This window comes from Ammodytes marinus (assembly GCF_949987685.1).
Source record: "Ammodytes marinus genome assembly, chromosome: 14".
Classification (NCBI taxonomy): domain Eukaryota; kingdom Metazoa; phylum Chordata; class Actinopteri; order Uranoscopiformes; family Ammodytidae; genus Ammodytes; species Ammodytes marinus.
In genome coordinates, this window is record NC_137218.1 from 16550984 (window position 1) to 16577527 (window position 26544).

At 42.1% G+C, this 26544-nt stretch overlaps 1 protein-coding gene across 4 annotated transcripts in view; it reads right to left on the minus strand.

The window, feature by feature from the left end:
- nrg2a (neuregulin 2a) overlaps window positions 1-26544 on the minus strand; it is a 51695-nt gene that overhangs the window by 13021 nt on the left and 12130 nt on the right. For 3 of the 4 annotated variants that reach the window (XM_080041646.1, XM_080041645.1, XM_080041643.1), the window contains exons 2-5: window positions 26128-26293; window positions 24947-25065; window positions 4584-4704; window positions 719-777 (exon numbers count right to left, since the gene is read on the minus strand). In XM_080041646.1, coding sequence (XP_079897772.1) covers window positions 719-777; window positions 4584-4704; window positions 24947-25065; window positions 26128-26270 — 442 coding nt within the window. In that variant the 5' untranslated portion in view covers window positions 26271-26293. Of the gene's footprint in view, window positions 1-718; window positions 778-1181; window positions 1259-4583; window positions 4705-24946; window positions 25066-26127; window positions 26294-26544 lie in introns of all 4 variants that reach the window. The other variant, XM_080041644.1, reaches the window with a different exon arrangement.

The window sequence follows — 26544 nt, forward strand, 5'->3', positions numbered from 1 at the left end:
CATTTAGAATATGTTCTGTAAATGATTGGACCCTTGGAAAATCCCACCTATCTTTAAAATTAAATATGTCAATAATTCTACGCGACAATGCTGGAATGTTTTCGTGTTGGCTCATGCATGGCATACACACTGGACTGGTTGATGCACACATAATAAAAAAGGGGGTAACCTTAATAGAGTTATGAAGGAATCCGTGCAGGTTTTATCTTGTTACATAATAAAGGGCCAGGGCACCACCTAACAGATCCAATAATTTGTCATGTGTATATGTTAATGTTAATTGATCAGACCTGGCCTTCATCCATTCATCTCTGATGGGATCATACATGCATGTGTTTTGGAGCTGATTGCATAAACAAGCTTACTCGTTAGTAAGTGAGCCAAAGGTAGGGTTAGGGACTGTGTTGTTACATGCAGCTATGCAAATCAACTTCCACAAAGCATCTAAATTGAGCTGCCTACTTGCTGCTATCAAACCTACAATCATCTTGTACTCTAAAGGGTGCACATTCAATACACTTGAGAGTTAAAGGGCACACAATATCACATGCAGATCAAACACAATAACAGACTCTATACTAAACTACGCCAGCTTGCGAATGAGTCATCGGAAGGAGGCACGGACACAACTATAAGGTTATAACAGGAAATTAAACAGCATGCATGCATGACACAAGGTCAGTCTGACAACATTGACAGGAGGAGGAAATTGACATACGGTAGAAACTGGCCATAACGTAGGTTTGACAGCGATCACCAGTAAAGTCATTTGGACACCTGATGGAAAGAAAGAAAGCCACAAAAAGAGAGGGAGGAGGAGGAGGGTGGTGGTTGAGTGAGAAAGAAGAAAGAGAGAGAGAGGGCACAGGTGGAGTAAGAAAGGAGAGTATGCGTAGGAAAAAGTGAAAAGAGAGAGGGGGGAGGGAGAGAGACACAGAATTAGAACCAACAGCAAAACTACAGACAGCAGAAGCAGAGTGTTCCCATGGATGACACCACCGTGTGCATGGTGTGGTAGTGCACAGCTCATTGCGTGTTGACCTGAGAAGGAGAAAGAAGAGGTGAAAGAGGAGGAGAACTGGAAAGGGTTGAGGGGTGGGGGGGGGACAGCAGGAGTCCACAGATGTAATCCAGTGACAACTGTGTCTCTGGTCTCAGCTGCTCATATCAAGTGAACATACTTTTGGAAGGATTGGGCATGTACAACCGCAGCGGCTCAGTCTGTAAGCATCGCGGGCCGAAGTATCCAGCCGAACATCTGGGAAGGAGCAGACAAGTGTTATGAACAAGGAAAAGCACAGGAAGTGAGGTTCACTGTAAATATTACTCTGACCTTTCGTGGTGAAAAAACAGGGGAAAACGCGGGAGACTGACACTTCAAAAGGGGACCCAAGTGTTAATGTTCACTGACACACCAAATTTAGCGATCACTGTACACAATGTTCCTATCCTTACTAAAAATAGACTCAGATTAGATTAATATAATAATAGTAATTATATCAGTTTAAACTGCTAGGGGTCTGTGAGCAATAGCCAAGTCCATTTTTTGAATAAACCTGTATTTAGGGGGATAGTGACGTTCATGAGTATATGGACAGAAAAGTGCTTTGTAGGTGATCAATAAATCAATCATGTCTGTGCAGCAAGGCTGAAAATGGAATAATGTTGTTCCCTTTCTAGCTGCCTGTTGGGAGCCTGGTAGCTCTTTTCATAACCTGCAAATGTGACAGTTTTATAACCGATACCAAATGACAGTGAGCTAAAGTAGTCGAATCAAAAGGAAGTTAAGTCCTGCATTTCCTGAATCATTTTCTCCATGGAAAAAACTATAACTGGATAACTCTCTTTACTTGTGGTGTGAAACACATGTCAGCATGGAGAAAAGTTTGCTGACATGTCGTTTCATGTATTTGTAAACGGAGACAGACTACTGTATCATCCACATCAAGTCTGCAGGGCCCAAAAAAAAAATGTTTCCTCATTATAATCCCATTTGGAGGAGCAGTTTTGTCTTTTAGCGGCACAGACATTCCACTCGCAGTCACAACTGGACCACCAATCCAACAAAGGTCATTGCTGGTGATTTACTGGTTTCACACAGGGCCTCCCAGGAGCACCATAACTTTCAGCATTTAATTACTCATTCTGACCGATGGTGCGTCACGGGGGAAAAGCACCACCTTAGACCTAAGGAAACTTAGCCGATAGATGAAAGAAATATACTGTCACTACATTTAAGTTAAAGATCAGATGTTGTACTCATAAAGCAGCTGCAAATTCGTTTATCTTTAGTTGATAAAAGGGTAAATCAATCATTGTCATTATTCATTATAACTTGATTAAAAAAATCTTCAAATAATACAAAAAACAGGAAGTCTGAAAATGATGAAAGTTAGACCATGTGTTAAGAGACATAAAGTGTGAGCTTTGCTTGAACTTATTCTACATACGATAAACCTGAACAAAGATGATGATGATAATGATGATTCAAGAAAAAGTTACCCATGTACCTTGTTCATAACTCAGTGTCTGTCTTTCTGAAAATATAACTCCCTTTTGATAGACAAATAAACATTTCCTACATTTCCATAGAGCTGAAACCATTAGTTGGCCAAGCAATTGGCTGTTCAGCAGAAAATTGACCCGATACGATTTGCTAATTTTTGTCCCTATATAATTTTGAATCAATCTGAAAAAAATCACCCAGGAAACTTTAGGAAATTATAATAAGCTTTCTTTCCAGCGATATTTAACACAATACTATAGACTAAAACGATGGATCAATTGGCCAAGGAAAACATTTAATTGAAGTTCGAAACATATTAGTACTTTCCTTTCCATTGTCAAATTCAGATTGTATTAAATACGTGATCAGATAAATATAAGTGATTCACTCACCAATTTAGTGTTCATATTCATTTGTCAATCAAAAGCACCAGCACACTCAATGGATATATTACATTTGTTTTATATTAGGCTGGGGGAAAAGGCATGTTTATGCTTGATACCTATGTTCAAAAGAGTCTATATAATTTATTCATAATTGATTTATTTATAAAGAAAAATCATCAGTGAGGTACTTTATTAACCTTAGCTCAAAGTAAAGGAGCAGGGAAGGAAAAGAAGGGCTAGCTGTCTGCAGGACTTGTTTAGCCAGTGACTAATGCCCACTGAAGCCTGGACTATATTGAATGAGATGGCTGTGGGGCAACAAATCCCTGCAGGCCTTCACTGCATTATCCAACTTTTCTGGACCCATGCCCCGGCCGTGAGTGAATTAGCTGCAGCAATTGAGTTATTGCTGCCTCCAATTTGTACACAGCGTATTGGACGGCTGTTGCAGCCATGTCCTCATTGCTTGTCGAGCATTCTTCCTTGGGCCAACTGGGCACAGCAGCCTCGCCAATGATACAGCTCTATATCAAACCAGCCAAAGGATTTATGCTATAATGACATATGGTCCAACGGAACACGCAACATAATATTTGACAACCATGCCAAGAGAGCAATGTGCATATTCTGTGTTCTATTAGGTTTTACGCATGTAGTGGTGCAATACTGAATAAAACATGATTAGGTGGTAAGATAAATAAGAGGATTTTGAGCACAAAAGCTGGATGCTACTCCCGAAGCTACATGCTACACTAGGTAAATAACAGGCATATAACCATTGAGGACATTCCTTTTTAGTTTCACCGATGGATTTACTACACAAGTGTCATAGACTATTGCACGGTGGAAGTTTCTGGTTACTAATGTGGGGGGAGGTGGCTTCTCTCGCTATGACGACATAGCGAGAACAATTCTGAACGGAGTACATTGGGAAGGTTTTCAGAAAGTAGTAAGTAGTAGATTAATTAACACAGCATTGCATCTCCACACACAGAAATGTGTCACTGTTCAGAAAACGCGAAACAACAAGAAAACAGTTGATTTGAAGTAACTCCCTGTGAAAATTGTGCCAGATGTTTTTCCTGACCTTCGAGTGTAACACTAACTAAAACGTAAATGTCAAAGAAAGAGAAAAAAGATTTGTTTCTGTGATAATGTCAGCCTGTTTTCTTCCTGAAAAGCTGAGATACATGGTTCCTCCCGCGCACTTTACACACAGGGTCTTGATCCCCTCTGCCAAGGACCTCAAATGTAAGCAACGGCCCTATTTACCTCACTGGGGGCCTCTCGCAGGCATAAATATTTGCTCACTACTAAACCAGTGACTCATGACATTTTGAAAAGGCTTTTAATGTGCAGCTCTCCTGTACACTAAACATGACTTAAAAGGATGAGCACACCACCGCCCTCGCTCCACTATTAGTGTTAGATACACAACAGGTGGGCAGTTAGGCAGACTGGCAGCCTTTTTCCTGTGATGTGTTGCTGCTGCTGCTGCTGAAAGAAAGAAGAGAGGATAACAAGTGCTCTCAGGAAAATAAATAGCCGGGTACAAAATTGTAGATAGGATGTTGAGGAATAACGACGTGGAGTAAAAAAGAAAAAAGAAAGGAGTTTTCATTAAAAACTGCGTGGAAAGAAGTTTGACAACTTTTTGGAGACAAATCAAAAAACCAAAGTAGATAACTCACTTGCAGGAAAGCTGATTTATACCATCGATGAAGTAACAGTCGCCGCCATTCACACAGTAGGCCTTATCTGTGTCGTTGCATCGTCTGGCATGGCCTGAGCCTGGAGATAGCGTTGTGGTTACTGAAAAAAAATAAAAATAAAAAATAAATGATCACCAGCTGCGTTTATCTTAATCCATCTTTGTGTGTGTGTGTGTGTGTCAATATGGCTCCCTTTATGACCCTAGGGAGATGAATAAATTATGAAATTAGGAGGCATCATGAAACATGATCACCTTCACTAGGGTTCATTTATGAACTCGGTTGTTATTTTATAACCGTATGATAACAGGTCTTGCATCTCAACAAGTATTCTCAGCTCAACTCATATTTTACACTTGTATTTCCAAGGGAACTCTTAGTTTTACGTCCACAAATGTAATTGTGTCTTCAAGCCGTGTTGACACAATCTCAACGAGTTTCTATGAGCAAAGATAAATATATCCACGACATAGCGTAGGAGTTGTTTACGCGTTGACTCAGGTCCATGGAATGGCCCAAAATGTCATGTATCTGCACTTAATCCCCCCGACTGAATAGATATAATATGTTTGGGATGAAGGCTGCTTATCGGGACGAAACCAAGGACGTTTGAAGTGCTGAGAGAGGCACAGAGTGGCAGGATGGGACTCGAGAGGGAAGGTGTGTACTTCACACGTCAGATGTTGACACGCGATTGCAACTTTGTACCTGCCGCCAGGAGAAATTAACACCTTAGGGGAACGTTATATAGTTTGTTGGTAGGAATACAGTCAGTTTCCGATTGGTTTGACCTTCACGGCTATATCTACTTTAGCTTCAGCAGCCTGATATTATAATGACATGCTAATGTCATCAGATTGTTGTGACATGAGATCGCACTAGGATTCGATTCAGCCACTGGATCCGACATATATTAGGCCCTTTGCCACCAGGAATAGATTGCACAACTCCCAATTTGTCACAGAGTTTAGCAGGTCTCTCCCTCCGGTTGGAGAAGTGTGCTCCGTCTTGTTCAGAAGCACACTTCTGGTTTAGCTAAAACAACAGAGGTTAATTCCCGTGCTAGTCAGCCAAACAAAGCAAACACAGTCTGTGCTTTGCTCGCCAGCATGAGTCTATGAAGAACATAAATAAATCAGCACTTTGCAAATTCCAAACACAATATTATAACTGAAGCTAAAATGTTGTTTTTCAATATTTTTTTAAAAGAAATATCATTTATTACCAAAACAAGATGTAATCGTTGCATGTGCAGAATTTACTGTATTACTTCCTGACTTCAAAAATACTTTCCGTATATCAAAATCTTCCATTGAGTGTTACTTTAGGCACGCATTCAGGTGCTTCATGCTCTGGCAGACATAAAGGTTTACTATCCAAACCCACAAACCCAGTCAAAAAAATTGAATTTGAGATGAGCTGTGATTTATGACGGACATTTTATCTTTAAAGATAAAACATTATTATTATATTTAGTCATAAGCTGTCATGTTACTATTGTCCTGCAGAAGTTCCCTAAAAAATTATTTAAAGTTTCCAACACACCACAAAGCACCCAACCCAACCGCTCTGACCTCAACATTTTCCCCTTAAAACATTTCCAGGTTTATCAGTTAATCAGAACTACCTCATGGTCACACCTGACCTCTCGCTCGGTGTGCTGGCATGTTAAACACCTCGTAAAAAAAGATCAGACAGAGCTGCTAGGGAGAAGGGAACCTCAAAACATTGTAAAAACCTCCCACGCTCAAAATAGAAGCCTTGTGCAGTCTTCCACCGTAAAACAGGCAAAACAAAAGGGCGAGCCGCACGAATCTCTATCTGGGGCGGCAGCCGATCCCAGAATGCACTGGTGGGAGGGAGGGTGGGGTGGGGGAGAGGGAAGTCCTGGACAGATCATCAGTCCTCTGCAGGGCGGGCCAGCTATAGCACACACAGACAATCATACTCACACATAATCTCCAGTCCACCTGGCTTTACATGTGGGTGGACTGTCGGTGGAAAAAACAGACGAGCCGGAGAAAAAGCCCACACGAGGAGGAGGTGGAGAACATGTTAACTTCAAACACAGGAAAATGAAGGCTGATATTTGAACCCCCCCCCCCCCCTCCACACACACACACACACACACACACACACACACACACACACAACATGTTCTGCTGAGTTCATTTGGCTACTGGTCATAAGATTCTTAAAATCATTCTCATAATCTTAAACGGAGAAGTAAATCACTTTTGCTACATAGGCTGCATAACGCCTGTGCTCCTTGAAGTCAAAATATATTGTTCCACTTTTATCTATTTTAAGGTAATAGAGTCATTTTTATACAACAGATGATGATCTCTATATTAACATGTCTGTGACGCTTTCAGTGAGAGATACAAACGTTTACATTTGTGACCCAGTAACATGCATGAGCTTGTTCTCTTGAAAAGAGTCAAGAGAAATACGTCAACTTTTTTAAGGCATTGGTGGAGCTCAACGGCAAGACATAGCATTAGATATTTTGGCAACTGCAATTAAATGTGATGATCAGACCCACACATCCCCGCCCTCTTATGAGATGGTTCATTTACCTACACAGCACACATCACCTGGCTGTCTGTATTCAAAAGCTTCTAGGAAGAGCAGAAAGCACATTCCTGTGGACATATTGTAAGCATCTGCACCCATTCATTTGTAAATCTTCTCAACCGACATCTCCCAGAAAAGATCCCGGATCACTACTGTTTATATCGTAAACAATGAAGGGCTTCAAAGTCCAAGAACTCTTGAAACACTTGATAAAAAAAACTTCTGGGTAAATGCAAACAGACCATATCATTAATCATGATCTGATTCAGTGTCAACCATGCATGGAGCAAACCTCAAACCTCTCAAAACACAATTTGTAAAGTTTTTTTCTTTCTTTTTGCCGCTGTAACTGGCTTTCAGTGGCTTCAGCTATGGCCCTTATCCCAATACTAACAACATAGAATCCATTGGAGAACAGTTGCTGGCTTGCAGACATCAACTGACATCCAATCCATGACACTGCACAGTTAGTGTCCCATTTTTCTTCTCTTCTCCTCCTTTTCGCCGCTGTCCTCCTCCATTTCCTTTGTGTCCTTCAATTACTCCCCCAGAGTGAGGAAAAGTTCTGCTTTCAGTTCCTCTTGCATAAATTAAAGAAACACTCAAATACAAAATAGAACACAAAATATCTGGACATGATAGAATACACAGGGCCTTGACCTGACCAAACTATAATCTGTTTAAAATAATCCCGATACAACAATTTATCTGTATTAAACACTGATCATATTCATCATATTTGTAGCTATATGTCGGCCCTGACATTTAATACATAATGGATACACACTGAAAACTTGACCTTTGATTCAAACAGCTGGAGGCCAAAGCGAGGGAACAGCAGCTAAACTGATGCGCCGAGCGTCTATAAATCACACATGTGCGCCCACTTCAGGGGTTTTATAATAAACTTGTAAGACTTGACAAAAGTATGTACAAAAACCTGCTGAGCGGCAGTAAAAAATATCCCTGAGACGCCACGTAACTTCTTTCCATCCTTCACCAGCAGCAGCAGCCAGCTCTAATACTGTAACCAGCCACTGTATCTATTCTCAAGACCCAAAGGTAGGAATCTGTTTACCATGAGAGACACATCAGTTTGCTCTTTCAATCCTTATCACGCAACCCCATCTCAGAGAAATGATGTGTATGTACTATGCAACAGTCAATACGTTTCAAACCAAATTGAAATGCTTTTAACATAACGAGTGCCTTGATTTGAACTTGATTTTAAAAGTTCTGCACTCGGTACGGCCACTATGCAACATTAGAAAATGTTTTTGCTAAGGAACACAATAACTAAAAATGTGGGGGATTTTTAAGTTGTATAAACTTAATTTATAGCAGACATGGCCGAATGGCGGCATTTATAAGGGGTTAGAATGAATTTGCAATGGTAGTTTAAAGTAACACAATCTTTGGACTACATGCCTCTTTAAGATTCAGCTGTGTTCCTACAACAAATACTGTTTTGCTAAACCGATGGAACTACAATCTATTGCAAAATCCTTATTCGGAAACATTATTTTGCAATAGGTTAAAAGCCAGTTAGCTAATGATAACTGTTTTTTACATTTTACAGTAAATAGAGGTGAATACACAACCCCTTACCCCCTCCTCTCTTCCCCTTTGATATTATCACTTAAAAACAAAGCTTGAGTCTCGCCAATGTCACAATCTAACCAAGGGCCGAATGGCGAGAGCCGTAGTGACCCTCAGAGCTTCTCTTGGCCCGCTTATTTGAATCTAAAAACTAAAACCCACCTACTAGGAAAGGACCACCACTACTATCGTAGTTTTTCTGACTTTTCGGGGAAACTCATACAAGGAGAGCTAGACACTCAGTGTGTCCCAATGACGAAACGAAAACAGTGTTTTTTGTTTCTGAGGTGATCTGGTTCAGCCAATACAGTGTTTACTCAGGCTGCGCCACATGTTTACTCGAGATTAAAACTAACGACAAGGCCTACACATTTATTGACATGGTTGGAGACACACATACAAACAACAGATGAGCATTTCATTTAGGGGATCTAGTGGAGAATAAATTGTACTACTATGTAAATGAGTGCCCTGCAGACCTATGGCAATAAAACATTTCTGAAAGCTAGCCGTTATATCTCTCCTTTGCTAGGAGCAGGTAGTGTTTCACTCCTATTTTACGACTCATACAGTGAGCATTAATTGTTGGACCAACTCAAACAACTGCCATCACAAGACAGTAGCATTACATGGCCTTTTGTTCAACATATTGCATCGGTTGGACGACCAACAGTAGGACAACTTTCAGCGTCGTCTATTTTTCTGCTGGATTGTAATGATATTTCTGAGGTAACCAGGGTAACATACACAGCCCTTGACTTAAAAGAGGCATACGGTACTGTATACTACAGTATGTCTTTCCTCAATCCGTGTTTGCAGTATGTGCTCGGTCTCAATTGAGATTCCATTCAATCATATTGGAATATTATGTGTTCATATAAAGTCAGGGAGGATCATTGATGTGATGACATGAGTTATATCTGTTGCTCCCCTGTTGTATTGTATTGCAATTCTTTTTGTCCAATCGACTTATTCTATATAGCCGATCCAACGTGGTGGACTCATTTGTAATCATCCAGTGAAGTTGCTATGAGGCAGACCACAGCAATTTCTGTTGACAGCTGTTTTAATAGCATGTGTGGTGAATGCTGTACGTGTTCCTCATTGCCATTTAGAGCAGCTGTGCGGCCGGGTTACAGTGTCTGTGTTTATGCACTGGTCTAATAAGGCACTCATTCAAGGAAAAATAAAGGGAGAAGCAACGAAAGTGCTAGTATGTATTGGTTTCGGTGCTGCTGCAGTGTAATTCAAACATTGTATTTTTCAAACCGTTCAAGACACATATTCTGTCACTTGAGAGCTCCTCTCTGTTCCACCTGCTCCAGTTAGTCCTGTCAACTGAAGGATTGCTTTCTCTTTAGTGTGTTTGAAGGGATGATTAAGGAAAGGACAATAGTAAGGCAGAATTATTAACAGAAATAGCATTGTCTTCTTGGAAATTAACAGTTTTGTTCTAACTCCCCCTTTGTGTGAGTGTTTTATTTTGTTTTTTTCCTATTGGTTATCATCCTCTTTCCAGAGACAGCACTTTCATCCGCATCCATTCCCATGAGGGAAGCAGTAATGGTGGCGTGGCTAAAAATGTCTGATAAAAGAGAGACCTTAGCCCGATCATAGCCATTTGAAAACCTTTCCTACTCGTCTTGCATTACGCTTAGCATGCATTCAATCACTGAGAATGGATTCCAGTAATGGCAAAGCATGACATCAAACTGTAATTCATTACAACCTATACATGTAACGGAGAATCCATAAACATCAAGCGGCATAATCCCCCCACCCCTCACAAAGGGGAGCAGAGTTAAGGTGTATACTTCAAGGCTGACTGCTTTCCCTGGCTGGATTGTTGAGAGAGAAAGTCCTGATGCCCAAAGGAGGACATTGACCGCAAACTCAGCTTAACAGACTTCGTTTATCTGCACTTATGTGGCCAGGGTTTAGTTAAGTTTGGTTGTTGTTTTTTTTAACCTCAGGTTTCAACTTTCCTCGGTCGTGTATAGCCCAGGGGCTGAATGTGAGTTGGAGTTGAGCAGAGGTTTCCTCTAGTGTTAGTGCGAACCACAGTGTTTAGCCATCAGCCCCTTGCCACTGACTTTGATTAATCCTTCATGGCCCAAGAACTGAAAAGAAAAGCTGGGGGTGCAAGCAGGACCATCTGGAAACCTTCATAAACATGCCTGTCTTTCCACGCTCTCCAAAGGATTCTAGGAAAATCGTAAAAATGAAAAGAGAGGTCCCTCTTGCGCAGTTTTTTTTTTCTCTTGAGGCACCCGGTGCATGTGCAGCGAACAGAAAAGTGCTCACACCGAATCCTATAGCCCTGCGCTGCACCTCACGACCCAGCCCCACAACGCTGAATTGTGTAATGAAATACATTCTCAATTTGCCTATCCGTGGCGCAGAGTTCTACACACATGTCCCCCTAATTTATGACAAATGTTGATAATTTACCGCAGCTTGGCTTAATCTCTTTCACTTCTGCGCGACGATTGAACAGAAAGCCATCTCAAAAACACACAAGACAGAATCTAATTCTGTGCAGGGAGAAAGCCAAGGCAGTTATTCAACCAGGGGTGGATCGCCTCCATCTGGACTTTGTTATGGCTTTGTGTGTTTTCACTTTTAAAAGCAATGTTATCATGATAAAAAGTATAAATTATGCGGCCTATTTGGAAGTATGTCAGAGAGCATGGAACAGTGTACAGACCTGGTCCATCTCTGACAGCGCTGCATATCCGCAGTAACGCAAGGCAGATGAAGGGACATGAAGAAACCAAACTAAAATCCGTATTACACATTCAGATGCAAGAGGTATCCAACATTTTAATGTTGAAACTAACTATTTTTGGCCTTAAATAAATGCAAACCTCTTTTAATAACACATAAACTTGACAAAAAGAAATCGAACTGATTACCCAAACTAAATAAAGTGCTATCTTAGCAGTAGCGTGTCAACAGGTGGCACCATACAGCAGGACCACACAGGGCCTTTCTTTTATCTGATAAAGTAAATCACCCCCAATTCAAAAACAAGGCGAAAAATTTGAACGCCATTGCCAATAAAAGTCTGTCAGATGGGAGAGTCAGTGATAAATGTCATAAGTAGAGACCCTTCAGCAGACACATAAAGAGGACGGTAATAGCTCTGCCACCCAGACCTGCTTTTCCACAAGTCAGTCTTATGCACCAAAAAAAAAAAGAGTGCTCTGAGTGCCCCCCCTCCCCTCCCGACTATTGGCAGGGAATGTTTGACATGTCTCCTGTTACTGCTGGGACCGAGATCTTTTATCTCCATACTAGAGGCCAATTCGTGCAGCATGCATTCTTGCTACACTTGTGCGGACAGCCTCGTGTTCCTTTCTGTAATTTTGAAAAGGGACTGTCTATTACAGATGGAATGAATAAACAAGATAAACAGATAAGGGGAAAAGTACAAAAGGCAGACTTGCTATGGGTGGTTTTGGTTCATTATGAAGTTGTTGACAGCTAGGTCTGATGTGGGGAAATAGGGTGTGCAGGAAGGGTGAGGATGAGGCACGTATGTTAGAAAAGCAAATCAAGACTCTTTTTGACTTTTCCTGCAGGTATTTATGTTGTGTATTGAAACGTGGTATTACCATTCTATAGAAAGTGAAACCCGAGACAAATTACATCACTAACAAAGCCAGAGAAATGTCTGGACCTTGCCTGCAGGCCCCGCATACGTCGGATCTGCTACATGCAAAGACCTCCTTTTGTATTTGTGAAAGATTGATACTTTGTTATTAGAATTTTGCTAATTAGGTACAATACGTGTTTTCATTGTCAGATTTAGAAGGGCAACACATTTTGACAGGAGCTCAAGTTCAGACAAATGTCGCAAGGGATGAAAGAAAGAAAAGAAAAGAAACAAATGAGAAGCGAGCCCACCCTGCACACTCACACACTGAAAAAAGAAGATGGATACAGGGGTAAGGCAGGGGAAGAGGAGGGCTGAGGGGTTGAGAAAAGAAGGGTTTGTCGACAGGATCTTAAGTTGGAAAACATTTCAGCTTGCCAAGGCCAACAAAAAAAAAAGCACGCACCTACTTCCACACAACATACACCACACGCAGGCACACCCAATCAATGGCACTATATCCAGCATCTGTGTCATCAAGCTTTTTGCACCGAGATCAGGAGAGATTTCATGTCAAATACCCAAAGAGGAATTAAATTACTATTTACTGTAGACAGGATGCACACAAGGAGCCATTATGAATGAGAGTGCACTTAAGGCTTTTTTTTTCTTTTTTCTAAAGAAAATTATCCACAATTCAAACACCTCCAGCATGAAACAGGAATGTTTAGAAATGAACAAAATGGAGCCTGCCAGAAACATTAATCTACCACCCACTCTTGGGTAAAAGACTGTGCCACAGCCACAACCAGTGTGTCTTCTTTTATATTCTTGTCTCTTATTACCATTTTTCAGTCACATAGCTGATATGCCTGGTCTTGCCTGACTCTCAGCACTGAAAGGGAAATCAAAGAGCAGCCCAGTGTGTGATTGCACAACAGCTGCTCGTGCACCGCAGCAGAGGCACAGTGCACTTTAGGAAGGGCAGGGTATGGTGCGGATGTATAGACGCGTGCTGGTATGGCCGCTGGCGGGGCACCAGAATGTGTGCAGTTGGCAACAAAGTGACACATGGTGTATTCCGCGGCACAGTTCCAGGAGTTTGCAGGAACAGCCCTATCCTTGCCCCACTGCTGTTGCTTCCTCTTTTTTTTGAGACGCAGGATGCCTGTTGGTTTTTAAAGCGATAATGCGTAACTTTTTCATATGAATGAATGTTGGTTATATTCAAGACATTGCCAATTGAGTTGACACAAAGTTGATGTAGCCTATCAGCTCCACAAAACTCCCACTGTACTACTCATTATTTACAAACTGGTTTCACCCCCTGACACTGGTGCAGGAGCTGAAGAAGCGCAACAACTGATATAGTAGGTTTCAATTGTTGATTCTACTGCTAAGAAAAAAGCTGGACGTAAAGCAGAAGGAATAAAATCCATGCACAATCACTGAAAGCTTATACCTCATAGATGCGCTGACAGTGTTGTTGTCAATTATTCAGAATTCCTCATGGGGGCGACTGGAGTTACACACTATAGCTTTAATTTGCACACTATGACCTGAGAGTTGGTTGTCTTTACTGCTCCCTTGTGCTGGCATCTTTCCCAATTGGTACCTATGGCCACTACTGATGAGCAGCTAAAAGGTAAGGATGGGCAAGAAAACCTTTAGTAACACGGTTTATTTACTCCTTCACATAAAACTGAGTGGCCAGAGATGATTTACCTGTGAACTTCTTGAAAGATAGTATACCCATCGATCGATTTATGTCTTTATTGGTATGTTTACTATTGTTTAAATCCTGAAACTCTATGATGTATTGCACTGTAATAAGAAAAGCATGATCTAGACAAATTGGAAAATTGGAAAAGAGTAAAATAACATCCTACCAAGCATAATACCACTTACTTACAGAAACTCAAACTTCATTAACGACCATATATTAAACAATATGTACTGTATTTATCAGAAAACTATTTTAGATAGGTATCACTTTACAAGGACAAAATCTGAGGCATCTGCATCTCTGTGTTGCCCGTTCATCTTCACTAACTATAGTCCTTCATTTTCTGAGGAAGGGCAGATTTGCAAAGCATTGTACCAGAAAACAGAAGACATATACCACAGCTCCATATTTGGGTCTTGTGCTCAGAGCTACAGTAGTGGCCAGCTGCTGGGACTAAAGGTTTTCCCCCTTTTGCAGTTCCCCGAAAGCCAGAACGTACACACTCTGCTTGTATGTGCGTGCTGCAGCCCTCCTTCACTTCGTATACACACACACCGCCCACACTCCACTGAACGCCCTAAAAAAAAGCGGGCAACGGAGCACTGCTGTTTTGTTAGGCTGTCGGCCCACTGTATACTAAAGGATGAGTTCACGGTGAGTGTACCGGTGATTAAAGTGAGGCCTAATCCATCCACAGTTTACACCTACACACACCAAAGGAAATGTGTGTCCGCACTGCTGCTGACGGAAACTCCTTACCCGCTACTCACACAGAATATCCCCTCACACGAACGTACACACTCTTCCCCACAACAGACATGATGTGATGAAGACAGTTGCAAAATCACCAACAAAAGGGAAGCAGTGTGATGGAGTAATGGGAGGTTTAGGATGAGAGACAGCTGTGGCAACCAAACTATAGTACTGTGCGCTCCTGAGCCGTAAGCAATGGAATGGTAAGTATATGTTCCTCTTGGGCTTAAAAGAAAACTTTTTTTTTAAAGTGCAAAGACACCCTGTGTTGCGCATGTCCAAAATCCGCAAAACGTGCAAAGTAATAGGAGGAGCAGAGACTTTTTCGTTTGATGTGAGTGAACAATAGTTTGCTGCTCACAGGCTTGTTTTCAGTGTGCCGGCTGTGCCCACTGCACTTTCAAGCAACGGCAAATTACCACTGACTCAGTAGTACACACGAAGGCCCTCATTACACAATGATTTTCTTTCTTTAATTGCTCCTCTTTGAACGTATTAACAAACAACAAACCGCAGTGCTTGTTAGTTGATCGACTAGTTAAAACAGAATCCTGCACAGTCACCCGCAGTCGGGGTCACCAATACGGAATAGACCACCAGGACAGCTGAGGGGGGGGGGGGGGGGGGCTGAAAGGGATTCTTTTATTATGCCATTAAATGAAGTCTCAGATAAAATTGGTCCGGGGCCCTGGAAGAGTTAACAAAGCCCTGCAAACAGCCAAAAACCTCGTGTCACCTCCTGCTCACATCACTCAGCTCTTCAAGTGCAACAGCTGCTTCCTTCCACACACATAGCAATATCCTCACTCATTGACACTGAGGGCTTAACTGTCCCACATAACGCAGCCCAGATTACTGGATATCCTAAAAAGTGAGCTGTGTTTTGATTTTCACTAACCTAGTTGTTTTTGCAAAGATTCAATCGAGGGCGACCACTTAACCACATTAGATTGACGGGATTAAAGTGACGGAAGAAGAGAGCAAAAAGCACAACATATAATGACACTTCCGGAAACTTTTTTCCAAGACGTTTTTATTTATTTATTCTACTCGTTTTTTTCTGATTCGAATAGAGACTGGATTCAGCAGCTGCCTCTTTCCCCACAGATTAGCACATATATGTCAAGTCCATAACTCATACCACGCATAGCAGTTGTCAAAAAGCAATGAAAACTGACATATTATGGAGCTGATTTATGTTTGACGTTTCAACCACTAAACACTACCTATCTACAACAACTTGAGGTCGTTGAAGGAGTGCTCAGTCAACCTCAAATCCCAGAAAGAGCAGTCAGAAAGTGTATACATTCATACATATTTATATACAAAAGGGAGAACCATTACCAGATATAATTATCGCACGCCTAAACAAAACATGCCCACTTTCAAATACTTGAAACTTAAGTATTTGAAAATATGTACACCCCGGAGATGCCAAGAGATCGGTCAACACATAGTGGTGTTTCTTCCCTTACAGGCATTATTACAAGCAAGCATGCAACAAGTTTTTTCAAGTTTTGTCCTATGAAAGTTACTCAATATTCTTTATAAATTGGTAAATCCCCTGGGATCCATTATGCCTTTGGATGATGAACAAAGCGTGGGTGGTTCAAGTCTTCCCGTGACGTACGGTTATTATTACTGAACCCATCCCAGGCATTGCATGCAGGGATGATGGCTCAGTGATGCTGCACTAACGGCCATGATGCATGCGGTGGGTGTTCATCCGCTCCATCACATAAACTATCCCATTTACTCTGGATCTTCCCCGCTGTAACCGGGTGCTTCCCACTAATACAGAAAAGCCCTAACAATAAACAAAAAACACGCAGTGAGTGTGAGTGTGGGTGAAGTGACGCTTTTGTGACTGCCTCCCGAAACTAAACATTACCGTGGGCGAACTTCAAAACAATGTCTAAAACTCCCGACACACTCCAGCTGTCATGAGGTAAAGACGGGATGTGGGATAGGATAACATTTTCATAGCAGTGGATGAAAGTTTAGCATGTACTGTGAAATGAATGAATTGATTGATGGGAAACACTTGCTTTGCTGTGGTTTGCGTGTTTGGATCATGACAAGTTTTTTCAATTTTTTTGTTTGTGCTGTGGCAGGCTGGTGTTCACATGAACAGCTTTTTTCAACAAAGAAAATAAATGGATTTCAGATGTTTTACATATGTCTATCTTTGGGATAAAAACACTTTTGTAAATTTCCCCTGAAAGCTGTTATAAATGCCGTGCAGAAGAAATGACTGGGACTTAAAAAAAAGACTTTGTTCTTCTGCTTCCGAAGGCCTGTGCTTTGTGCATGTTTTAAATTACAACACGTTATTTGCTCCAAAAGAACATAAAGTGTTCAGACCTGAGATTCTAGCGCGATCAGACGACCACCTCGGAGGAATGCCTGTGTGTGCAGACCCCAGGACTGAGGATAATTTTGAAAAAGTGGGCATGACTAATAGCACAGCGGCTTGATCCATAGAACCTGACAACCTGTTCTCCAGCGGCCTGTAAATACAGAAAGCTTGGCAGATGTGCAGGCCTGTTCCTCTCAGACATGGCTGCCAGTGCCACTTCTGCTGCTGCTTACCGACTAATCAATCAATAGTATGGACCTGATGCAGATACACACACATTCAGCCAAGACCACAACTTACACATCCTTTGGCGTCATGAGCGAGGAGTTTATCCTGTCGCTTGCGTAGTAAGAGTGAATCAGGTTTGTTTTTACTACGCCGAGAGAGATAGAGACATAGAAGGAGCGGAGGAAGTTGTTGTTTATCTAGTTCAAAGTAGCACTTACAGTAATGTTTCACTTACGTGGGACAGATATGACGACTAACTGGAAGAAAACAGAAAAAGCTGTAGGAGTATTTCTGTCTGTTCCATGTGTTATTAGTTTAAGGCCATGTTATCTGTAACATTTAACATTAACCGCCCAAAAAATTAAAATAAATTACGTTTCATTGGCTTAGAGGTTACTGAATCATTGTGAGAAAAAAACACTAAGCCCAAGTGAATCATAACTTTTCTTTTGATCCTTTTTCTTTTATATTTACCCAACTATCTTCAGCAAGTTTGACGAATGAACCCCGATATGGGACATTAAAGCTACAGTGTGTAACTCTTCCAAATGAGTGAATGCGGGTTAAATTCAAGCCATCGCCAAACAAGTTGACACAAAGTTGATCAATACCTATCAGTTTCACAAAACTCTCTCTGTATTCCTCACGATGGCAGCGATAGCAAATTGGTGTCACCCCCTGACACAGGCACAGCAGCTCAGAAAAATCCCAAGAACAGCCCAAGAAATGTATCTGACTCTACTCCTAAGGAAAAACCTGGACATACAGCAGAAGGAATAAAATCCACGCGGGATCACCAAAGGCTTATCTTATGTAGATGTGCCGTCAGTGCTGTTGTAATTACCCAGAATTCCGCATTGGGGCAACAGAAGTTACACTAGCTTTAAGCATGATTTCACTAAAATTACAAGAGATAATTAGGCCTCTAAAAGCATTGTTTTCCACTGACATTATGCTAAAATATATTACAGTAGAAATAATCTGGTTTGAATTTACTACAAATGTAGGCCCGGGATCCCTGCAGTGTAACAAACAAGCCTAACAACTAGGCTTAATTGGACGTAGTAAGAGACATGGTTATAGACTCTTTGTAGCTCTTTCCTCTGAAGGCAAATATATTTTGTGCAGCACTGTTTTATGGAATGTTTCGTAATGGCCAATTGATGAGTTTACTGCTTATTAAAGTGCATAATGTTCTGATTCTTTATCACTTTCAGATGTTTGTCTGTTGTTGGTTAGGCTTTCTGGCACGTTTAGGGTCCCTCGGTAGAACGACACTATGGAGCCAGATCACTATTCCAATCAGAACTCTCCTCTTATTTGAGCTTGAACAATACTTTTTAATTGATGAATTGTTTTTCTGTACATGAGAAAATGTCAGATTCAGCATGTATGGCATGTGATGGAACAAACGACAGGAAGCAAAGACCCAGCCATGGTGTGTGTGTGTAGTCCAGTGACCCAGATGCTACACCTTGTAAAGTCTAGATCTCAACTAACTGTGAGCACCATGATCTCAGTGAGATGGCAATGTTGGTTTTGTCCACTCAGTTGTAAAAGTTACGAGATCATTTGAGTTAGTTAGGCATTACTTCTGTGACGGAGGGGGACTGTGTTTGACTTCAGGATGGGGAGTGAAAACATGTGAAGGTATGAGCACATGTGTGCATGTGCGTATGTGTGTGTGTGGGCCTGCGTGCATGCATGCGCGAAATTGTTGCTGGTGGGCCCCAGCATGACTGCTGAAGTTGGAGCAATCATATGTTCAGCTGTGATTTCCATCAACACATTCCTGGACGCTCACACACTCTCTCAGTGGAGCTGTGCACAGCACCCCCCAAGGATGTGACCTGCAGCCTGCAGACACATGGCTGCCTCACAAGTGCTTATCACAACACAGCAGCCTGTAGGATAATGGGGAGGCCTTAATCTGAAGCCACGTGGAGCCAAACAAACTTTGACTAGTGTTGCTCCTCCACACTGGCCTTATAGAAAACAGTTGATGATATACTACACCGCCGTGCAGAAGGCCAGCAGGTCTTACCATGCCAGACTGATTACAGGGTAGAGGTCAGACCAAATGGACAACAAATGGTCCCTGCATGGTCCTCTAACACATGGGGGTTGGGCATAAGGCTCTGGAAACACCACTTTGGAAAAAGGCAGCAATTGTTACAGAAACTGCTAAAAGGACATGTGATATTCCAGACCACCGGGAGACACACACACACACACACACACACACACACACACACACACACACACACACACACACACACACTGTATCCTGTTATGTATGAATTCTGTCATAATGCCTTAGTGGGGGGAACACAAACAATAAGCCATGGAGGAAAGTCTTCAGGAATCAGAAAAAAATGTAAAAAATGTATCCACTGATTGATCGCAGGTTATCTTTCTCTGTTCATCCCAGAGAAGGAGAGCGATTGAGAGGAGTCCTAAGGCTGAAATATTTATAACAAGCAACTTAAACATTCAGCTCAGCAGAACATCCGACCATCTGTGCTGAATGATTATCCAGTAACTGGCACTCAATCAGCTGACAGTGTGCGTTTCTCTTCTGCTGGTCAGACAAAAAGACATGAATAAAATCCCCCCACACAGGTCCAATCATTCAATGTTATTGGCGAACTGCATGGCTGGCATGAAGCCACAATGTACTGCATGCTTTAAAACACATGAGGGATTCACTTGGAGTTCACATCAAGCCTCGAAACACACAGGTTTATTTTTTTCCCGCCCAAGGTAATTTGCACAACATGCTCCACAACTCGGCTCAAGAGTTACAAGGATGTCACATTTGTCTCCCTACACAAATATTGATACGGGCCAAGCTACACTGAGTAATGGCCTGCTGTTATGTGTAGTTAGTATCAGTAATAAGGGTTTACATGTTTTTGCTTTTCATGGCAAGTGGCAGTGATTATTTCCCTTTCCATGTACCGGTACGTACCCCTTGATTTTTGATAAACTGAACAATTGCTTTTTTTATGTAAGGAATGTTTAGGCAACTCCTATTTCATCGCACCTCGGGGCTACATGTCAGGTTTGTCTGGCACTCCTTGTGTAATTGATGCAAAGCACATCGACCAACAAGCGCCTCTGTGTTCAAACACGTTGAATAAAAAACGTCTCGCTGTGTTTGGTGCTGGTGCAATTTTATACACCTACTATTGTTTCATAAAAAAAATATATAAAAAGGCTTTCTAAAACATAGGCCCCCCCCCCCCCCATGCCCCCCACACACATCACAAAAATAAATGTATCAACAGTTAACCAGCTCACACAAAACACAACGAGTTAAATCAATGACTGGCACAGGGCAGGCGTCTGTGTGTAAGCTGCTGAGCTTGTGGTGGCCTGTATTCGCCATGTGGTGGGGCTGAGTGATGCTTTCCCAAAGTCTGCGTCCACCAGAACAGACAGCAGCAGGCAGCCACCGCCATGTGACTCACGGGTTACAATGATGCTCAGGCGTCAAGCCACTGCTTTCCTTTATCATCTACCATCGGCATGACGACCGATATTTCCAATGATTGCATTTTCCTCCTCAGAGACCTCACACTGATAAGGCAGATGCCTGCTGTGTTAGCATGCTTAGCACGCCAGACACTGGCATTGGCACAGCACAGGTACAGTAGAACGAGCCGTGCTCTAGCACCTCAAACAGCAGATACAGTAAGACGGTGCCTGTGATAAAGCTAGCAAAGCACTAACTGCATTCTAAAATGGGTGTGAAAGCCTCCTCTGCAACACAGCGGGCTCTTGTCTTCCTCCTCTTCATACTTTTCTCTCTCTCTATCTCCCTCACTGTCTGCCTCTCTTTCCTCAAGCTGTATCCCCTTTTCTCTCGCTCTACCTCCCCTAATGTCTTTGTCTGCTTCCTGTCATGCATTCCCTCATTTTGTATTCTCCCCCCTTTATTCACGCTCTCCTCTTCTTTTGCTCTCTCTGTCCATCTACATCTGCACCCCTCCCCTCTCGCTCTCCCTCGTAGAAGGCACACACACACATACACAGATAATACTGCGGCTACATGCTGCTTCGGCAACAAACTGCAGCAGGCAAGCATACTCCACTGCAGCCCTTCTAACACAATGGTTATTTCTCTTATGACCTCAGAATGAAAATCAGCTCTTGGTACCAAATTAATTGTATGTCCTCTGGATCCAATATCGGGCAGATTTGGTTCAAACAGATGTTTTTAAATGAAACTGTTACATAGAGAGAGAGAGAGCCCATGATTGTGCCTTTCTGCTAAATTTCAGCCTGTCGTCAGCATATGAAGATCACAGCAACGTGCATTGTTTGCCGCCGTTTCCTTTTTATTGACGTGTGTAGTTTGAGTGGAGCCCTCCCCTTGCCTATGGACATACCGTCCCTCGATTCGCCCTGTCTTGCCTTCTCCCCTGAAGCGTGACGGAACTAGGCGTGCTGCTGTAACACAATGGGACTTCTTTTTTTTATTGAACAGCGAACAAACACATCCACACATACACAAACACACAAACCTGAGGGAGACAGACATCTGATGATCACGGCCCATGATAGGACATACAGTGATGCCTTTGTTTGAACATCCAGGAGTGATTTAAGGAAACGTCAGTGCTGACAGACATCCATGCGAAGAACACACGCAGGAATGTGCCAACAAAAAAAAAGTGCACACAATTTCGAGGCTACAGAGACGAATATACAACTTTTGGTACCGTGTTTATCAAATACATTTCCCATATTTTGCAACCAGATGTGGGGATATCATGTTTTACTTGCGTTAAACAGTGCGTGCCGCAAAGTGAAAACGCCGTCGTCTAGCATATCCTTGCTCTGTCCTATTTTATCATTTGTGGCTACTGTGCGTCTTGGCCCACTTGTTCTTTGCTTTGTTATATTATATTTTCTTTGATATTGTTGCGTTACAAGCACCTCTGCCTGCTAAGATCATCATATAGAGTTTCATGGGCCACCAGTCACATGTTCATAAGCCTTCATTACACCAAGGCAAACAGGTGGTACCACCAGGGATTCCCCCCGACCTTTTGCAGAGCGCAATTTAACCTATTTTATCTAATTGCCATTAAACATGACTCAGTTCACTCAGTAATTACCGTTCATCACAATCATTTTTCATAAATGTTAGCGCCGTATGTCAGGGGGCTTGGAATCTTGCGTCACTGACCCTTTTAAAGAGTGCACGCTTGTGAGTAAATGGGAAATATATATCGTTGCACTGGAATAAAGCCAAGTGTCATAACAAGCGTACAGTATAAGTCACACGATCTGGCTATAAAAACCCCAGTGAAGCTTTTTAGATGTCAGAAAATGAAGAGAGGCAATGTGCAAGCCCCATTTAAATACAAGATGGATGACTTCTTCCCTGCACAATTGTTTGCTGGAAATCCAACGTGCATGTTGGAACCACTGAAAAAATCTCTGCTTTTTCAAACACTATAGGGCCCTTTCTCCATCTGAAAGGCGCTGCTAGTACAATAATGAAGCTTAAGTCTGCTAACAATAGCACCAAAAGCTGGCCCTGACAAAATATAAAGAAAGAGAGAGTGGAAAGATTATTGGCATTGAAAGTGAATACAAGGACACTGAGTGAAGGCTAAACTCCAGAACCCCTAAGCATAAATGGTTATGGAGGCCCAAGCCCCCCCAAAAAATAATAAAAATAAAATAAGCCATGGGGGCCGGTTCTAGCCAGTCAGATAAAGGTGGGCTGATAGTAATAAACGATGGGCATAGACACTAAGATGCTCGCACGTGCTGTGCGCGAGTGTAAATTGTTTGCCTTTGCAAATCTCTGTAACTGCTATTTGGCACGTTTACTGTAATGTAAGCTTTGTAGGGGTGTGGGGTTAACCATGATAGAAAGGGAATGAGCTTTTGCGAACAGCATTTACTAATAGAAATAACATGTTAACGTGTGAAAAAAGTTGCCAGGTAGCGTTCTAACTGCCTTTGAAAAGGAGAGACTGCGCTCTGTGGACGTGATGGACAAGTGACCACAGAAAAACAGGTGATGGGGTTAATTTGGAGGCGGGATGTCCCCGTGCCCACCCAATCAGGAGCTAGGAATGGTCCTGGTATAGTAAATACACATATTTTAATTGGCTGTAAAATAAAAATTTATTTTCTTTACTTTTGACTGGGTGGGCAGGGCACACATTTGGGTGGGCAGAGCCTATAGTTAGGGGAAACATCTAATTTGCCCGAATTGATTGATAGGTTACACAATTAAGAAAAAACAACAGTGGGCCTGTTCATAACTAATTTACATATTTTTTGTAATGTGATAATTATCATGACATTTTTTTAGCTGCCTCAATTTTGGGTGCCCCCCGGAACATCTCTTTTTCCTTTGTAATGTAAAAACAATAAAAAAAATAAAAATTGGGGGGCCCCCCAGGTACTTGGTGCCCCACATGCTCTGCGTACCCTGCGTATAGGTAGCGGCGGGCCTGCCAATAGCAGTGGAAGTAAAGTGAATAAATGTTATCTATGTAGCCAGCTAGGATAAAGTTTACCTGATATAGCAAGAATACAAATATGTGGCCAATGCACGTTACATTTGCACTGTCCACCATTCAAAGCCGCTTGGCAGCACAGCATCAAAGTCTTGAGGCATTATTCAGCAGTTTGCAGATAAAAACAGCCAGGTAAAGTGCATGTAAGCATTTGGTGACTCATGTGCGACAGACAACTTGCCGTTAAGTTCTCCGACACTCAAGAACCAGATAACATCAAGTCCCCCTCCCTTGATGGAGGCAGAAGCAAAACGTCATGAATTGTGTCTGTTCTGCAAAGTCCATATTGTTATTATAATTTTTTGTTAACACTGGCTCCATCCACTCAGACAACAAGCTACCCACAGCAACCGCACACTGGCTGCCCGCACCGCCCGAAACAAACAAAAACTCACCACCCGACCAAATGGAAGCAGCTGTTATCAAAACTCTTTCATCTGCTACAGTACTTTGCAAAACTCAGTGACGCACGCACGCACGCACGCACGCGCACACACACACACACACAACTACTGAACAAGTCTGCAAGATATCTATCACACACTTTTTACCCCTTTTTTCTTTTCATATTCTGTCGAGGTATGTTATACATTTTATGCTCTATAGTCTGACACTTTTGTTGTTTGCTTGAGATGGTCAAAGGCACTGCGCGGTGTAGTTCCATGGGATTTTACATTGCCCGCAGTCATTGAAAAACTAAGAGATCACACCATACATAGCCTTTAAATCCCATTCAACTCCAAGTACAATGTACTTTCCCTCTGGTTAACGTGGGCTGCATCCACATGTGTGGACAGCTGTCCTTCATGCATGTTACCATTGCGACATGCCCGTTGGCGATGGCTTCTTTTTGATCTCTCATTTGGCAAGAGAACAGTCGCATCAATAACAACAACAATGCACATCTGCGCCACTTTGTGCTTGTTTGTTGCTTATAGGAGTCAGTATACTCACTGCTTTGGACGTTTACGATGCCAGTGGAGTTGTCCTTTCCCAGCTGGTTCTCCACCACACATGTGTAATTCCCAGAATCCTCCAGTTTTGCTCTGCTGATCTGGACTCTGGAGTTTTTCCTGTGGGAGACAACACTCGCACAGCTGAGTCAGGGGAATCAGGTCCGGGAGGAAATAGCATGGATACGCAACAAGTGGAAACATGAGGGAAGAAGACGACAGACAACAGGGGCAAGCAAGAAGCATGGCAACAACCCTGTGCTTTGATAGGGATATGCAATCACTTACTCTGAGGTTGAAATTTAAGTGGGGGAAAACTGCTAAGGATCAAGTCTTACAGCTATCTGGCTAACTATATTATAATTTGAGCAGCTCCACCTGCATACATCATTAGGTTTAACTACTATGCTGTCTACTTAAGCTCTTTTTTTGCTATTGGGAATTCCTCCCCAAAGACACCAGCAACCAATATGTTTCGGATATTCTCTAGGGTCTTGCCTTAATTAGGTCACCATTAGCCGACCTGACTGAGATTGGCAAGAGTAGGGCAGGAGTATGGATGTATTAGGAGAGCTGGATATAGCTGGATATCGCTGCTAACTTGCCTCAGTGGCAAAGTATGGAACTGGAAAAAGAAAATCCCCTGCAGCCCATAAAGCCATTTTACAAATAGGCCGCGTTCTTTAAAGGGCTTTACTTTTGTGATTAAATCACTGAAAAGTTTAACTTCATCATGCTACAAAGTTAAGTAGTTAAAGTAAGCAAAATGACTCTGTTAGGTCACTTATAAACAGAACGATGTGTAGCTAAAGTTAGCATACATTAGCCACTGGCTGCACTCCATCAAGCAAAACTTGACATGTAGTTACTTGCAAATGATTTCTAAAGAATACATGTGCATAGGGAGGGGTGATAAACAGACCTGATTTAATAGAAAACATTACATTTCAAGGGAGGATTAAGCAGTTAAAATCCTGAGTCTTAAATAGATCTATTATTCAATTCAAATTTCTTGATATTGATTTATAAATGAGTTTCAAACTGCTGCTTCCTGGAAAAACTGCGTCAGCACAGTCCACTTACAATAGCAACCTTACTTTGACTTTGGAGGAGTGCCTCTGCCTCTTTTCATCTTAGACTGTTTTGTGTTAGGTTTACAGGACATGGGTGACTTGTACTCACTGGCTGTTCCTTATTCTGACTTTTTTGCTTTTCTTCAGCTCGTTGCCATCTTTGAACCATGTGTAGGTCGGGAGAGGGTTCCCTGTGGCCTCACACTTAACTGTGAGCTTGCTTCCCTCATCCACTATTATTGGATTCCTCATCGGTTTTAACTTTGGAGCTGCAGCTGAAGAGAGGGAAAGAGAAAGAAAAAAAGAGTCAATGTTATTAACCACTTTAGACACAAAGCTTGATTATAGTTTGGTTTGCGCTGTTCACTTATGATTGCGTGGAGGTGCTTTAAGGAGAAACAGAGAGACAAAGAGGACAGAGAGAGAGTGAGAGAGAGAGAGAGAGAGAGAGAGAGAGAGAGAGAGACAGCAATAGAGCCAATCATCTTCTCAATGGACTGGGCCAACAACTCTCTCATGTGACCGC